Source organism: Botrytis sinoallii (genome assembly GCF_014898435.1).
Source record: "Botrytis sinoallii strain Bc 23 chromosome Unknown BSIN_004, whole genome shotgun sequence".
Taxonomy (NCBI): Eukaryota; Fungi; Ascomycota; class Leotiomycetes; order Helotiales; family Sclerotiniaceae; genus Botrytis; species Botrytis sinoallii.
This window is the reverse complement of record NW_024066031.1, coordinates 171162-187666: the sequence shown is the minus strand read 5'-3', so window position 1 is coordinate 187666 and position 16505 is coordinate 171162. Positions and strand designations below refer to the sequence as shown.

General features: G+C 40.4%; 5 protein-coding genes across 5 annotated transcripts; 3 read left to right on the top strand and 2 right to left on the bottom strand.

Annotated features, from left to right (window-relative positions):
- Positions 1 to 868: 868 nt before the first annotated feature.
- Positions 869 to 2076, bottom strand: EAF02_002602 (uncharacterized protein; the record flags this gene model as incomplete). Its single annotated transcript, XM_038898650.1, has 4 exons — positions 869 to 1576; positions 1639 to 1768; positions 1851 to 1915; positions 2014 to 2076. The coding sequence occupies 4 exons, from the start codon at positions 2074 to 2076 to the stop codon at positions 869 to 871; spliced, it is 966 nt and encodes a 321-aa protein (XP_038760938.1).
- A 349-nt stretch (positions 2077 to 2425) lies between these two features.
- EAF02_002601 (uncharacterized protein) lies at positions 2426 to 4011 on the top strand (the record flags this gene model as incomplete). The annotated part of the gene is made up of 5 exons (XM_038898649.1): positions 2426 to 2463; positions 2519 to 2777; positions 3071 to 3269; positions 3352 to 3528; positions 3652 to 4011. The coding sequence occupies 5 exons, from the start codon at positions 2426 to 2428 to the stop codon at positions 3768 to 3770; spliced, it is 792 nt and encodes a 263-aa protein (XP_038760937.1). The 3' UTR covers positions 3771 to 4011.
- Positions 4012 to 5437: 1426 nt separating this feature from the next.
- EAF02_002600 (uncharacterized protein) lies at positions 5438 to 6286 on the top strand (the record flags this gene model as incomplete). Its single annotated transcript, XM_038898648.1, has 1 exon — positions 5438 to 6286. One exon carries the CDS (start codon positions 5438 to 5440, stop codon positions 6284 to 6286), a length of 849 nt encoding a protein of 282 aa, XP_038760936.1.
- Positions 6287 to 10011: 3725 nt separating this feature from the next.
- Positions 10012 to 13257, top strand: EAF02_002599 (uncharacterized protein). Its single transcript, XM_038898647.1, has 8 exons — positions 10012 to 10978; positions 11036 to 11164; positions 11217 to 11232; positions 11281 to 11388; positions 11437 to 11508; positions 11556 to 11642; positions 11693 to 12881; positions 12936 to 13257. The coding sequence occupies exons 1-8, from the start codon at positions 10341 to 10343 to the stop codon at positions 13220 to 13222; spliced, it is 2526 nt and encodes an 841-aa protein (XP_038760935.1). The 5' UTR covers positions 10012 to 10340; the 3' UTR covers positions 13223 to 13257.
- A 1797-nt stretch (positions 13258 to 15054) lies between these two features.
- EAF02_002598 (uncharacterized protein) lies at positions 15055 to 16479 on the bottom strand (the record flags this gene model as incomplete). The annotated part of the gene is made up of 6 exons (XM_038898646.1): positions 15055 to 15258; positions 15318 to 15506; positions 15650 to 15800; positions 15853 to 16233; positions 16283 to 16377; positions 16450 to 16479. The coding sequence occupies 6 exons, from the start codon at positions 16477 to 16479 to the stop codon at positions 15055 to 15057; spliced, it is 1050 nt and encodes a 349-aa protein (XP_038760934.1).
- Positions 16480 to 16505: the final 26 nt, after the last annotated feature.

The following is a 16505-nucleotide window of genomic DNA, read 5'->3' as shown; positions in this document are numbered from 1 at the left end:
TTGAGTCTGGGGATCGATGGCTTTGCAAGGCTTTCTTTTTTCTTTCTTTCTTTCTTTCTTTCTCGTGCGGATCTTGTTAGTATACCTAGTAGTATTGAGCGAGGTCGAAGGTCGATTTTGGGTTCTGGATACCTGCCTAGAGTCTGAATATGCCATGATTTTGGAAGTATTTTTAGATTTTGAAAAAAGAGATGTGCAACAAGAAAGTTTGAAAACACGAGAGAGGGTTGGGGGTGGGGATTGGATATATAAACTCTAGAGGGGTTTCGAAGTTTGTAGATGAGTTGTCTGATAGTTTAGAAACCACTATTCGTGTTTCAAAGGGGATCAAGTCTCTAGAAGATAGAGATGAGGCCTTGATGGAATGGTAACTGAACGAAGTGGTAGTCTCGAGAAGACGTGGTAGAGAAAGTTGGAGATGATTAGAGGAGAAATGGTCATGGAGTGGAGAAAAGAAACGAGCGGAGACTTAGAAGGCAGCCCCAGTGTAAGGGTAAACCCCTAGATTCCTTCATATTTGACGTGTACGCTCCCAATGTAATCTCCCCCCTTCATTTGTATAGACAACATCTTGCTGTATGATGCCTGACTGAGAAAGATAAACCATATACTTATCCTTCCCAAATCACCGGTCATCTACCACTCACGACTGCATCAGAATCAGCCACTTAAGTAATAGACTAAAAACAGGTATTCATTATCATTAAAATTAATAATAGTATCCACTAGCTCTGGCTTTAATTCGACACAGAGCACAAGAGGAGCTCGACTCCAATCATCAAGAGAACTTTTTGGTCAGGACAATCCCATAAGATCTCTTCGCTCCCCCTTCATCAACAACAACCGCCTCTTCTTCTTCTCTGACCAGTCAGCGTAAAAACCTCCTCCACTCCCTCATTCCCCCAAGTCCCCAGTTCTGCCCCCTCTTCCCCTTCCTCCTCCTCCTCGTAATCCCATCTTCAATCGTCATTCCACTCTTCACACTGGCTCCATCACTAGCATTTGTATCCCATCTCCCTCCATCCCCATACTGTATTCCACTCATTGGATCATCGGGATCGATTTCTCCCAACTCAATCTTCGTCAATATCATCCTCGCCAATCTATTAAAAACTTCCTCAACATTATCACCCGATAATGCAGAAACCTCCACCGAAACCGGTATATTTGCAGAACTAGCCCATCTAGATGCTTCTTCCGCACTAACATCTCTTCCGTCCGGCGCTACACTTGCTTTTAATTGTGATCCTATCCCCGCATATCCCGAAGTCGAATTCACAGATCCGCCCGCCGAAAAAGGAAACGAGGAATTCTTGCTATTAATACTAGATGGTGTTGCGGGCGGCACAGATGTATCTATTAAATCTGCGTTTGAGTCCGCGAGATCCGTCTTATTGCCCACAAGTAACAGTGTAAGGTTTGGAGAAGCAAGTGCTCGCGCATCATTAAGAAAGGTAGGGAGTCCGGTAAAGGAATTATGGTTCGTGATATCGTAACATAGAACTGCGCCAGCGGCGCCACGGTAGTAAGAGCGTGATACAGAGCGGAATCGTTCTGTTCCTGCTGTATCCCATAGCTTTTGTATGATTAGCTCTTAGCTTGGAGGGGGGCGCAAGAAGAAGAGGGGAATGGAAATACCTGGAGCTTAATGCGCTTCCGTCGAGAGCCACTACCCACTCTTATAATCTTGCTTGCGAATTCCACGCCGATAGTTTGAGATGACAAGATCCTCCATTCGTTTTTGACAAAGCGATGTAATAGACATGATCTGTGCAACATCAATATCATATCCATATCAATCCAACCATAAACATCCCACTCATCACGAACACATAGAAAATGTAACATACTTGCCGCTTCCACTTGGTCCTAAGAGTATAATCTTAGCCAAATAATCGTACATGCTACCTAATTCCTGACAATCCATTAGTATTGGTATGAAATGTCTTTCATTTTGTCTTAAACTTGGTATATCTTTATGTTGGTTCAGCAATGAAGGCATGGAAAACAAACCTGATCTCTGGTAGTACTGGCACTCTCATCACTTGCGGCGGATGAACGCCTTGGTCGTACCATCTTCACCTATGGGTGGGAATACGATAACGGGATCAATCTTTTGTTGTTCAAGGCACAGAAGGTCGAGATTTTTTTGGAAGTTGTTTAATATTTTTACAATTTGGAATTTCTTGATTTCCTTCAGTAAATCGAGACTACAATAGGACGTGACATCAAAGTTGTCGCAAGTTCTTATCGCATCGGTGTTGAGCCAATCATTTCCCGACGCTAAACTAGTTTGGATTGGCTTTATGTAGATTAGAGGGATTTGATAAGCCGAGGCATGTGATGAGTGAGGTATGAGGAAGAAGAATGGTTTCGTGAATGCTCAGAAGTCTTCTTTAACATATATTATTCAGATATTATCAAAATGAAGATTGAAGGTAGAACATTCATTGTATCAGGCGGGTAAGTGAAATCATGCAACTATGAATGAATCAAACGTTACTAACAAGACATACAGAGCTTCAGGCTTAGGCCGAGCATGTGTTGTTGATATCTGCCAAGCTGGAGGATATGCAGCTGTTCTAGATATGAATGAAGAGTTGGCTGAAGAGTTGGTTAAAGAAGTAGGAGGTGGAAAGATTAAATTCTTTCGAACAGATGTATTAGAAACAGATAGTATCACCAATGCTGTTAAGGGTGCCTTGGAATGGGTGAAAGAAACTGGAAAGGAGGTTGGTGGAGTTATCGCAGCTGCTGGTGTAGCTACTCCTGCTAAGGTATGTTCTCAATGTTTTGTTTTTAAAACAATGTTCTGTTGAAATAAGATTGCCTTTGAAGTGTTACTGGCTCTATACTTTTCCCGTTATGGTAGTTTCTCATAAATGCTCTTGCGTCGACCATACGCAACCTCCAGCGAAGATTTCTAAGACTTTCCCTTGACATCCCCTTTCAATATTTTCCTTCAACAAACCTCTCCCAATCTCAATTCTCATTCCTTAAGCTGCTCTATTGTGGTCCCCTCCTTACCCGGAGTACAGAGTTACTAACACACTAACCTCCCCAACCTCAGATCCTCGATCGCGACCTCAATCCTTTCTCTCTCTCCGATTTTGACTTCGTAATGAACGTCAACGTCCGCGGTACTATCGATTTGATACGTCAATGTCTTCCCCACATGGCTCGTTCCACCCCTATGAATGAAGATGGTGAGCGTGGTGTTATCATTATGGTTGCTTCATCTGCTGCCTTTGATGGCCAGCCTGGTCAAGGTAAATCTCCCTTCATTCTGTTCTCCCATTTCTCATCCCATCCTGAATTTAAGAGAGGTTCAAGATGCTGACAGATAAATAGTCGCCTACTCTGCTTCAAAGGGCGCGATAGTCTCCTTAACCCTTCCCTTAACCCGTGATGTCGCAAAACATGGTATTCGCGTCGTAACCATAGCACCCAGTCTTTTTGATTCAAGAATGACGGCTATGATGAGTGATAAAGTGCGAGCGAGTCTGACTAGAGTTATGGAGTTTCCACGTAAGTTTTTCTTCATGTCTCTCTATTTTCCGAATATCTCCTTCTCATATGTTGTATCCCACACATTGTTCCCCCCCAATATCAAAATTAGAACAAACGAGTTAATCATAAGAAAACAAACAGTACGACCGGGCAAACCCCACGAGTTTGCACAACTGGTAAGACAAAGTATTGAGAATGTGATGTTGAACGGAGTAGTTTTGAGATTGGATGGAGGAATGAGGATGCCGAGTAAGATGTGAGGTTTGGGTGCACTTTTGTGTGGTTTCTGAGTTTATATCATGGGTCTGGATTTGAAAGTTTGACAGAAAGTCGCAAAGGTATTATTTTGACGGATTATGATTTGTAGTACGTAGTAATTGTATATTGTATTGCATTTATCAAAAATACCTGTGAAGATTAAAGTATAAGAGTGTTTGTATGGCCAATACCTCAAAAGTTAAGAATAAAATATACAATTACCATATGGAGATTGCAGTATATCAGAATTGAGAATTCATTTATGATAGTGGACTAGATTGGAATAGACAGCGAAGTTGTGAATCATTATTAGTGAGAAAACGAGTGAGAAGTTTGTAGAGGTAAGTTCACGATGCAGGACAAATTTAGACAGGATATGTATAGTATATCATCATGATATATAATACAAATATCAGCTAGTGAAAGTTCTCCTACTGATTCTAATAAGCTTTATCCTATATTGCATATAGTACTAAGTAGTCGTTTTAAAAGTATTAAGGGAAGAATAACGTAATATATCAATATCTGCCAATATCGAACAAGCATAAAGTTTCAATCCGAGATCCATACAATATGATAGCAAAAGAAATGTAAGGTCATGAGTTTAAATTGTTTACCCTCTTTGAATAAACCACACATTAAATCGCATACAAATTCATATCGATATAATCATGCTTCTAGTAGAGTTCAAAAAAATCATCATCTCATCTCATCTCATCTCATCTAAAACTTCAATGTCCCCTGTCTTGTTTCATCCCATCGTCTGTACCGATTATCCTAGTATCAACCTACCAATCGCATATACATTACTCCGCAATTCCATCCAACGCATGCAATGAAAGGGGAGACTCATCCGAATGAACTTGGGTTTGAAGTTTGAAGTATATTAATTGGCGGTTCCTCAATTTCAATGGAGAGGGACTCCTGAATGTTTTCTTTCGTTTTCTCCTATGAAAGTATTGTTTTTGATCGATTCGAACGTTTTCGCATACACGCCGTTAGTAGTTCCAAACTTGGCGTGACGCTTTGGTTCAACTTTAGGCACTCTATCCGGATCTCGTAGTTCGTTTTGGTGATAGAGCCCCAGTCATCGTTTGGGTGACGGGGGTGCTGCGACTACACAGATTGGATAGTGCATGGATGGCGAGGTGTGCGGAAGTGAAGGTTAATATATCTGCATCCAGACCTTTCATCTTTTTGGGTTTGGTTTCTGTCCCAATAGTAGTTTATTGCAGGAGTTTTGAGATGAACAGGATTGAGTCAATGGGTCTACGCTGTATTGAGTTGAACACATGTGGTGATGGTCCACTGTCCACTCCTCTTTTTCACAAACGAAATTTAGATGGCTTACATTGATTGTTTGGGGGTTTGACAATGGGAGGGGAGGATTTCATATAAGTAGGTTTTCTTTCCGATAGAGAGGAGGAAGTTTTTCTCTCTTGCTTCTTCAACACGTCTTTCCTCGTTCAAATCTTCTATCGCAAATACATTCTTTTTTGGTGCAAAGTCGCCTCTCACATTCATTCAAATCAAATTTTATACATTCATTCATCCAGCTAGTTCTGGTAGATTTCGCTCCCTTCATCTTCATCGATTCATATCTCAAACTTCCAACCCTCTCCCAATCAAGAAATTTATTATCTCGACGATAAACAAAATCTTTTTCAAAATGCAATACACATCCACCATCCTCATGGCCGCTGGCCTCATCACCTCCGTCTCCGCCCACGGTCGTATCCTCACCCCAACTCCCCGTAACCCCGGTGCCGCCATGGCATCCGCATGCGGACAACAAGTCGAGGTAAACCAAGCCTCCGACCCCAACGGAAACATCCAAGGCATGCTCCAAGTTGCCGCCAGTCAAAGCGATTACGATGCCGCCGCATGCAACATCTGGCAATGCAAGGGTTACAAATATGCCGACAACACTGATCTCGTGCAAAGCTGGACTGCAGGCCAAGTCGTTCCTTTCACGTTCAATGTTGCGGCTCCTCACACCGGTACCGCCAACATATCCATTATCGACACTGCCGCCAACACCGTCATCAAACAATTGTTGTACTATGATGTCTTCGCAAGCACAGCCACCGGTATCACAGCCAATGAAACTAGCTTCAGCATTACCATCCCAGATGATCTCCCAAGCACCTGTGCTACCCCTGGTGGATGTGTTGTCCAACATTGGTGGGATGCCGCTTCTATCGACCAAACCTACGAGTCTTGCGTTGATTTCACCGTCGGTTCCGCATCCGGATCCGGATCTGCCTCTTCCGCAGTCGCTTCTTCCGCCGTCCCAGCATCCACCGCCGCTGCTTCTTCCGCGGTCGTCGCTTCATCCGTTAGCTCCGTCGCTGCCATTGCTACCTCCGCCGCGGTTTCCAGCGCCGTCCAAACCACCACTTTTGCCGCTCTCCCAACTACTTTGGCTACTGTTACCAAGGCAAGCAGCACTTCCAGTGCCGCTGCCATGGCTACTTCTGCTGCCCCAGCAGAGGGTGACGATACTTGCGGTGCTTAAGTATTGTTTGGGTAGAGTCGTAGATGTGTTTTTGTATATTTAGATATGTGGATAAAGGTAGATGATAGATGGAGAAGAGAGTTTAAAAAATTTCTTGTATATAGATAGATGTTGATCAATGAAAGATGTTTCAATTGCAGTTATTGCATTTATTGTATTGCGTGTTTTGAAATTCGATATGATATATCTAAGTATCTTGCATGTGTGAAAATCTTGTGGTACCTTCTTCCTTCTATATATATCACAATATCACCTTTTCAACAGCAAGAAGAGAGATTCCAGATAAATAGCTTGAAAGCCAGAAAGATAAACAGTACAAGATCCATCCATCCATCTATTCTTATAATACCAAAAGACCAAAAGACTAGAAACTCAAGAGTATACTATACCTACGAATCAGAAACTATACACTATCACAATAGTAAATATATTCATTCTCATCTCTAATACAATACAATACATTACATTACATTACAATACTCCCAGATACTAATAAACGAAAATCTATCATGTAAAAAGAACATCATTCTCAAACTGTCTGGATATCGCATCTCATCGCATCCTATTATATCCCCTTATTATCTTTTAATTTATTCTATTATAGTGATTATTGATGTTCGTTGATGTTCGTTAGTATATAAATAAACCTATCTACGAGTAGATAGACTGTGATTGTTTTGGATATTTGGATTTGGATTTGGATTTGGATTTGGATTTGGATTTGGATTTGGATTTGGATTTGGATTTGGATTTGGATTTGGATTTGGATTTGGATTTGGATTTGGATTTAGATTTAGATTTAGATTTGAAGTTGAATTTCAGAATGAATGAGAATAAGAATGAGAATATTCTTCAAAAAGTACTTTTTGAGATATCTCATGGTTTGATTATAATATTAGAATTGTTTTTAGAAATTTTTATGTGTATATATATGTATATATATAAGATCTTATGTATATTCTCCTTCTAACATCGGATTCCTCTTTATATAATTATTATATATCTTGATTTTAAAGATATTATATATTATACTCGTACTCTTCGAAGTAATAATATCATAATATCATATTATCCTTCTCTTCTATTTAATTTAGTATTCGTATAGAAATGAAAAATATTCTATTATTACTCCGTATATATATATATTTGATTATTTACATTTCCTAATTATGACAGACTCTGTAATCAAAAGATCTAGACCTAAAATAATTTACCTACCTATCTACGATATCTACTTAGTATATAATCGTAGCACGAGCAGCGAGCGGTAAGCCTACGGAGGACCGGGACCGAATAGCTTGGATGATCGGATTTTTGCTAGGTGTTTTAAACGCCGAGGTCAGCTTGCTACGATGTTAGTTAGATGTTGGATATCTCTACAATCCATAGCTAGGTAGGTGTTTGTGGTGAAAACGCGTCATGTAGGTAGTATTCTAGATTTCGTGATCATTACTCACGCATACCGGTAGGTAGGTAGGTAATCATTGAGAATGAATGAATGTATCATTATGATGAAATATTTTCCATGTACGATATCTATGATAAATAAACTGAACAATACCAGTAAAGAATTAGATACCTAGTAATGAATTGGATAGGGGCACCCTCACCATTATATCATCACCAGCCACACCAGCCACGGTCAAATGATCACAAAATCCCGAGGTATTAACGGATTCAGCCCTGTTTTATTGGTTGGTTCTGGGGTTTTCTTGGAATGTTCTATGGATGGATACTTGACTTGTTTGGGGTGCGGAATGACTATTTGGGTGGGTACCTAGGTAGGTAATGGATGAGAAGGTGTACGTATGTGGCTGTGCTGAGTTGTGGCGGAATTGGCTGGGACGGGTGTTTGATGTGATTAATTTGTGCGTTAGTGTTTCGTTGGCGCTGGTGTGAAGTCTGGATGGATGGATGGATGGATAGAGATAGATAAATGGATGGATGGGGGATGTACGCAAGCGCTGATCTTTTTGATGTTGGGTTTCTTTGTGATGAGATGAGATGAGATGAGGTAGTGGATTGAAGGATGGGATTTTGATGGAAGGGTTCTTTAGATGAGGGATGTGAGTTGTGGATTGTGTTGTCATTCTGATATGCCATTCTGAACTTTGAGCATGCCGGATTGGGAAGGACGTTGAATGCCCAGGTGGGTATCTGATGCATCATATTGGAAGTGAATACTTAGAACATGAACTACATTGATGTGATACTTGGCAATGAGCATAATCGTCCATGCTTTGGAAATGTCTGATTTTTGACGTGACTTGGCGTGGGGGAAGGACTGGGAAGGACGGGAAAGGATTGGACTTTAGAAATGATTCATATGCTCGAATTGGTAGGTACGAATCTTATATGTGCTTTCCTGGATAGAGATGAGATTGATGAGGTGTGAGAGAGTTGCCTGGGGATTGAAGATGGTGAATTATGATTAAGCTTGATGGAGACTAATAAGTAGGTAGATAAGAAAGATTGGATTCTCATATCTGCAGTTGATAAACAGGAGACGAGTATCAATTGTAATCCATTACATGTGAAAATATCTCATCGATTACAGATTACTCGACATTGTGTTTCTACATTCTACATTCTACTCTTTAATTTTTACATTCTACTTCTAATCCGATATCAAATCCTTTCCCTCGTGATTCAAGTACCTGTACCTGATCTACGTGCGTAACTTAACTGCCGGCAATTAGTCACTTGCAAGGCAATCAACGGATCAACCGCTTGTATCAGTCCGGAGGGTTAATCGTCGTACTACTATTAGAGTCTTCGGGAAGAGAACCGAGGACGAATCGTGCATCATCAAAGTATGAATAAGGAGAATCGACAGAGTATGTATTGAGTGTTTTTTAATGTCTCTTTTCCATCGCCTTTATCTTGTCAAGTGATTTTCTATTGATGTTCAAATGATTTCTTATTCCATTCCATGCATCCCGATGTGTCTCGAACATCATCATCATCAAGCAGTACCTAGGTACATACTACATCATCGTGTCATCAAACCAAGCTTTCATCCAAGTATGGGGGAAGAGATAGAAGAGGACAGTGAGTGGTCAGTCACTCTCGAGATAAGATAGGAGGATATATGAATTAGGAGAAGTCTGAGTGGTAGTTGGATAATCGATGATGAAGGTTTGAGTAACGCAAGATCTTTGTTGGAACTAATCGGCGTGGAGCAAACAATTGGGATACTCAATTGAGTAATTGATCGAGTGACACAAATATATGATTGATTATGATATGGGAGAGATCCTTACGAAACACATACCTCCAGCTACTTGAATAATGCAAGTCTTTCTTCCCACGTTTGCGAATGGAAGTACTTTGATGCTCAAGTACCATGAGGCACAGCACATACAATACCGGTACAATAAAATCCATCACATCACATCACATCAACATCAACATCAACTTCAACCTTGGAAGGTTCCCGAGGTCAACATCAATATCAACTTACTGCGCCACATCTATTTATTCCCATCCATAGGTACCTACCTAATTCACAAATCCAGCAAACCCTCACAGATTCCCATCTCATCCAATCATACAATAGAGAATATACAATTAAAATCAAATTCCATCCAATCATATTCCTTTCTCCCAGGATATTTCTCCGCTACTTGGCAAATCCACTACTGGGAAAGTTCAGCCTTGGCAAACAGCAAACCTTGAATAATCCCTGGACATCTTCGCCTTATCAACTTGCAGGGAGAGGGAGTGACTTTCACCGTATCCCAATTCCCCATCCATCCCAATATCATTCATTACCTACCCTTTTGTTATAAACAACGTTGCACCTACGGCTATATTAACAAACGTCCTCTTCCTTTTTTTGATATCAATCATCATCAAATCATCCTTTGTTTTTGCCTCTTACGTGTTTTTCTCTCTTCAGATAAAACACACACCCACCACACCTCTCTTCACTCCATTTCCCTAATTTGATAGCGAATTCATCTTTGTCTCTTTCTTCAACTCAACCATACCCAAGTTTGTTTCTCAGATAAACAAATTAATCCTCACATTCTATTCATCTGATTCTACATCGATGAAGGAAACTTCGTCTAATTCGCCGTCATTTCTAGATCGTGTGAGCTTTTGGGATAAATCCAAGGCACATGGCAACCCTACGACCTCGTCAGATCTGAGTGGACCAACTCTTCCCTTGAGCAATCCTCCTACTACCAACGCGCAGAATAACAACAACAACAACACTGCTACCTCTGTTCTTAACAATGCAACCAACATCCCAAGAAATAATGCAAATCATAATGGCTTCAAGAACCAACGTTCAAATCCCACGAGAAACAATGTGGCAGACAATACATCCAACGTCCATCCGCCACCAGCTCCACCTCCGCAAGTTAATGGAGAGGGGAATCTCATAGAATCGAACGAATCCGATAAACCCAAGAAGAAAAATGTTGCCATTCGATTTTGGCTTACCGGCAAACATATTATACTCTCAAGTGTTATCAACATTTTATTGGTATTTGTACCGGTTGGTATCATCGCCTATGCGATTGGGCTCAGTCCAGGTATCATCTTTGCGATGAATGCGATTGCTATTATACCTTTGGCAGGTTTACTCAGTCATGCTACGGAAAGTGTGGCTAAGAGGATGGGTGATACTATTGGTGCTTTGATGAATGTTACTTTTGGTAATGCTGTTGAGCTTATCATTTTGTAAGTTTCCCTCGACACCTCTGTGTGAATATCGAGTCAAGCTAACAATATCAATAGTATGTATGTCTACCTCGTGAGAGATCAAGACAAGAAAGTGCGAGAAGCCCTCTTAAAGGCATTATCATATCAATCGCGTCCCATATCATTATACCCTTTCCATTTCCTTTTGTCTCATGCAAGTCCCTTGTGAAATATTCGTTCAAAACATATGCTCACCTGTTTATCTTTAATCCTATAGCATTGCATTGCAGAAGGTTTGTAAACTTCCCCTCTCCTGTGGGAATTATTCTAACTTTCAACAGAATGAAATCCGTATCGTCCAAGCCTCCTTGCTCGGTTCGATTCTTGCAAATCTACTCTTGATTCTAGGAATGTGTTTTTTGGTTGGTGGACTTCGCTTCCGTGAACAGGTAATTGATTCTTCTTCGGAAAGTTGTGAGCAGTGTTGATATTTACAGATCTATAATAGTACTGTCACACAAATGAGTGCTTGTCTTTTAAGTTTGAGCGTCATGAGTTTATTGCTTCCGGTATGAATTTTCTTCCTTTGGCGTAAACTATGAACTGACAAATATAGACTGCTTTCCATGCATCGTTCAATACTACAACTGCTGCAGATAAGGCTAACACCAAAGTTTTGCAAGTTAGTCGTGGTACTAGTGTCGTAAGTTCCCCATTGTGTTTGTGAGACCTTGTTATACTAACATCTTCCAGATTCTTCTTTTGGTTTATGCCATGTACCTCTTGTTTCAGTTAAAGTCCCACGCATATATGTATGAAAGTACTCCTCAGCATATTATTGATGAGGAATTAGCTCCTGGGCCGGTTGCAGCTTGGATGGACTCATCATCTGATGATTCATCCTCCTCCAGCTCTGACTCTGATGGCTCCAGCGGTTCCAATACTACTGCCAAACGTGTAAAAAGACTCATCAGAGGTGGTAGACGTCGCAAGTCAAGCTCAGCATCGAAAGATACTGTCGAAGTTGAGGCTCTTCGCACACCATCTTTTGGTAACAGCAGTCTCAATCATACAGCTGAAGGTAGTGGGTCCGCTGGTGATGATCATCGTACAGGTGCTATTGACTTTGCAGAGGATGGTGATGATGAACGTCCTAGAAGAAGTCGCACTGGCTCATTCACAAATTATGTCATGACCAAAAAGGAACATAAGAGAGAACGCAAGCAACAGAAGAAGGAACACAAAGCTCGCAAGAGAGCTCTCAGGCACCAAGAAACCATCAAAGAAGGTGTCGTACCTGAAGTTCTCAATGAGAAATCTGCTGAAGTGGTACCGAATGATTCCGATCCACGACGTGTTGATTTTGCCATGATGGAAAATCCTGAAAATCAACAAGATAACGCACAAAAACGACCATTTACCCTTCGCGGAATAACCTCTGGCATTCGACCTCAAATTCCAAAGACATTCTCTCAAAATGTCTTTACCAACCCTGCACCTACTGGTAACCCACCCCCTGGAAATATTCCTCGCGTTCGCATGGGAATTCGTCGCACAAATTCTTTACCCGATCGTCTCAATCAAACTATATCAAATCCAGCCAATCCCACCCCATCAAATCTTGCACCTATTCGCATCAATAGCACAGCTGTTGCAGTCAACAAGGTTCCCATGGATGATGAGGACGAAAATATATCTCGTACTACAGCCGTCGTTTTACTTCTTCTTTCTACTGGTCTTGTAGCCTGTTGTGCCGAATTCATGGTTGATAGTATCAATGCTGTTGTTGAAGGCAATTCTGGTTTGAGTGAGGCTTTTATCGGTCTCATTATCTTACCTATTGTTGGTAATGCGGCCGAGCACGTTACAGCCGTTACGGTAGCTAGTAAGAATAAAATGGATTTGGCAATCGGTGTAGCCGTTGGTTCTTCTATTCAAATCGGTATGTTTTTCAATCACAATATTTAATTCAATTCGAACTAACTCATCATGATAGCTCTCTTCGTCACTCCCTTCATCGTTCTTCTCGGCTGGTGTATGTCCAGAGAAATGACACTATACTTTACGCTCTTTGAAACCGTCTGTCTCTTCGTCTCGGCCTTTATTGTCAATTTCTTGGTTCTCGATGGTCGATCCAATTACCTCGAAGGTGCCCTTCTTTGCGCAGCTTATGTCATTATTGCCGTTGCGGCTTTCTTCTATCCAGCAGAAGATGATCAGAGTAATTTGGGCGGAAATTCAGATGCGGCCAAGATGTTGGTGAGGAGTCTTGTGGGAATTTAATCTTGATGATGATGATGTGAAGAAGTGGTGGAATGGAAGTATGGAGGCGGGTGATGATTTTATGGTGGGATGAGATGGGGGGTTTTTTTTATGATGGAAGTGGATTTATATTATGATTGAGATGTTATGATGATGGATGGATGATGGATGGATGGACGGTGGTGGGTAATGATTGATTGATCGAATGATACTTTTTTCTTTCGCTTTCGCTTCTTGAGCTGACTGGTTTGGTGGTTGATTGATTGATTAATGGATTTATGAATCGAGTTTTTGCTTGAGAGGGCTTACTTTCTTTCTTTCTTTCCTGATTAGGATTGATGATGAATAGCTAGCTAGCTAGCTTGTTCCTTTCTTTCGTTCCGTTCTTCAACTCGAAGAACAACTAACTAACTTGAGATTCTCTCTCCTCTTTTTCTTTAATTAGATAGCTAGCTAGTTGTAATATTCTATTCTATCTAATCTAATCTAATCTAATCTATTCTCATAAATGTATATATAATATCTCTATCTTTCTACTCTAAGTATCTAGATATTATATATATATATAAGAAAAGAAAGTTGATTTTTTTTTAAATTAAATTAAATTGATATAATATATATATAACTTGATATAAATAAACTAAAACCAAATATATATAAATATAAGAAAAACTTACTTTTTCTTTAATAAATAGATATGTAAGATTATTATTTTATATATATATAGATAGCTCTTTAGACTTTTTAGACTCTTTAGACTCTTTAAATAGAATATAGTTGTCACGGGGTGACACTAAGCCCTTTCTGTCCTGTCCTGTCCTGCTATATATGTGAGAGTAAGGTAAGAACTTCCAGTTCTACCTCCTAGTCTTTTGGCGGTTAGCTCAGCGGTAAGCTTCGGATACTCCCAGAAGTGATCCCGTGACAATAGTATAGATATTTAAAATCTATATATATTAATAATAGTATATATAATTAAAAACTCTCTCTCTTATTCTTATTCTTCTTCTTATTCTTTTTCTCTCTCTCTTCTTCTTCTTCTTCTTTATAATCAAACTATTACTACTATCTCTCCTTCTATAATCCCTCTAGTAGAGTATCTATTCAAAGTAGATAGATAGCTTAAAAGTCGAAGAATTATTTAATTAATTTGAGATTCTCTCTCTTTTTTTAAGAAAGAAAAAAGAATTCAATTTTTAATTGATTATTGAGCTATAACGTAATACTATCTATATAGTATAATACTATTCCAAGTCAATCTACTAGATTTTTGTTTGAAAGATTTTATATATCTTATATCTTATATTTTATATTATAAGAAATATCGATTAATTAGATTACTATATACGAGTCTTTAGATTATTATTATTATTATAATATATTTATATAAGTTAATATAATCTAAAGAATATATAGTAGTAGTAGTAAATTCATAATCGATTCGATCTATATAGCTATACTAAGATTATGCGATGCGCCTATATCTGTATCTGATTGAATAAAGTAGATAGGAAAAAGATATAAAAAACCTACCCCCCTCTAGTATCCTATCGAGTCGTCTATATTGTATACCTTTCCTGTCCAACACTGATAGCCCGTGATACCTATACTTTCGAAGACGATGTTATTGAGATTAAGAATATATATACGTTATCTTACTATACTATATTATATTATATTATATTCTCAAGTAGTATAGTATAATAAAAAACCACCTCTTAAAACTTATACAATTAACATCTCACTATTATTTCCTCCTCCTCTCCCTCCTCCTCCTCCCTCCTTCTTCCCTCCCCTCCCCCCATCTTCATCCCCCCATCTTCATCCACCCATCCCATCCCACCCAACCCCCCTCACATCTCCGGACAATTCCCCTCCGCCGCCATAGCATTCATAATATTCTCCACATTCATTCCCTCTCCACCAGCACCACCACCACCACCTTCACCACCACCCTTCCCCAACGACTTAAGATGCGGCAGCGAATCATAAAATTCCTCCTGCGCATCCTCCCGGGTCCCCTCGGCATGAAACCCCTTCCACATCTCCCAAAACGACTGTTCAAAGATATCCTCGTCAGCCCGCATCCGGATGCCGCCTCCATAAACGCCAGAACCGAAGTGTCTAAATCCAAGACTTGCTGCGCAAACTCTTCCGCTTCCAACTGCGCTTGCGTCTTGACGGGCGGCGGTTCGGTACGCGCCGCGTATTCCTTGGCGCTTTCGTGTCGGCCGTCAGCATACGTGATGCCGGTGTCCCCCTGGTCCAGCGTTTCCAGATTAGTTTCCATATCCTCGTCGTCCCACTAATTGAAAATTAGGATAATCAGCCGTTGAATCTCAATGTATTCTGCGGCTTCCAAAAAAGCACCAAAGTGAATGGGGAACTCAAGCAGTCGAGAGTGTATTTTGAGCAAGGCTAGGGAAGTTCAAGAGACGTTTTACTCACCTCACACAAAGCCTCATATCCCGCATCCCAATCAATCAGTGATCGACCTTTGGGCAGAACAATGTCTCTTAGGCTTGTTCCTCCACTGGTGAGTACTTTGCATTCCGTAGTAGTTAGTGGTAAGCGTCGGATGATGCCCTTTGGAGCCCAACTAGAATGAAAACTAGTTAATTTCAGATCTCACAAATTATATTGTCACTCACGTAAGTACTAATCGAATAGGTGCCAAAACCTGTATCAAATCTTCAACTTCTTCTTTGGAAATCGAGCCTAGTCCAACCATGCTCGCTACTCCATCACCCTGTTTGACATCGGCGTTGAACAAAGTAAGGAATGTCTCAATGTCGACGTCCCAGAAGACAGAATGTAGCCATATCTGATCTAAAAATTGGTCGTATTTTCTTGAGAGCGCGTCCATAGCGATGCAGAGTCTCATCCCTTTGATGAGTTTCTTCAAAAAACGTTCATCCCCTGCATCTATCGCCTTGAAGGGTGGAAGATCCGTCTTTGGCCAGCTTGAAGCATGAAGTTGGATGGAGCCACGGTAAGTCGAGATGTCACGAATTCTTCCATGCGGCTGGAATCTTACACGCCATTAGCATCTACGCCTAATATGGAAGTAACATAAATTACCTAAAGAGATACGGGACGGCTTCGCAATGAAGAAGATACGCACGCCATTCTTTGGCACTAATTTCCAGCCCACCAAGTCGTAAAATATACTCACGCTGCGCTTAAAATTAGCTTTACGCCACCATCAAAATTGTGATCAACAGCCCAAGACTGAAAGTCACTCTTACCAAAGTATGCTCAGGCATGGCAAAACACATTGTGTGCAGGGCCAACTCTCGACGAT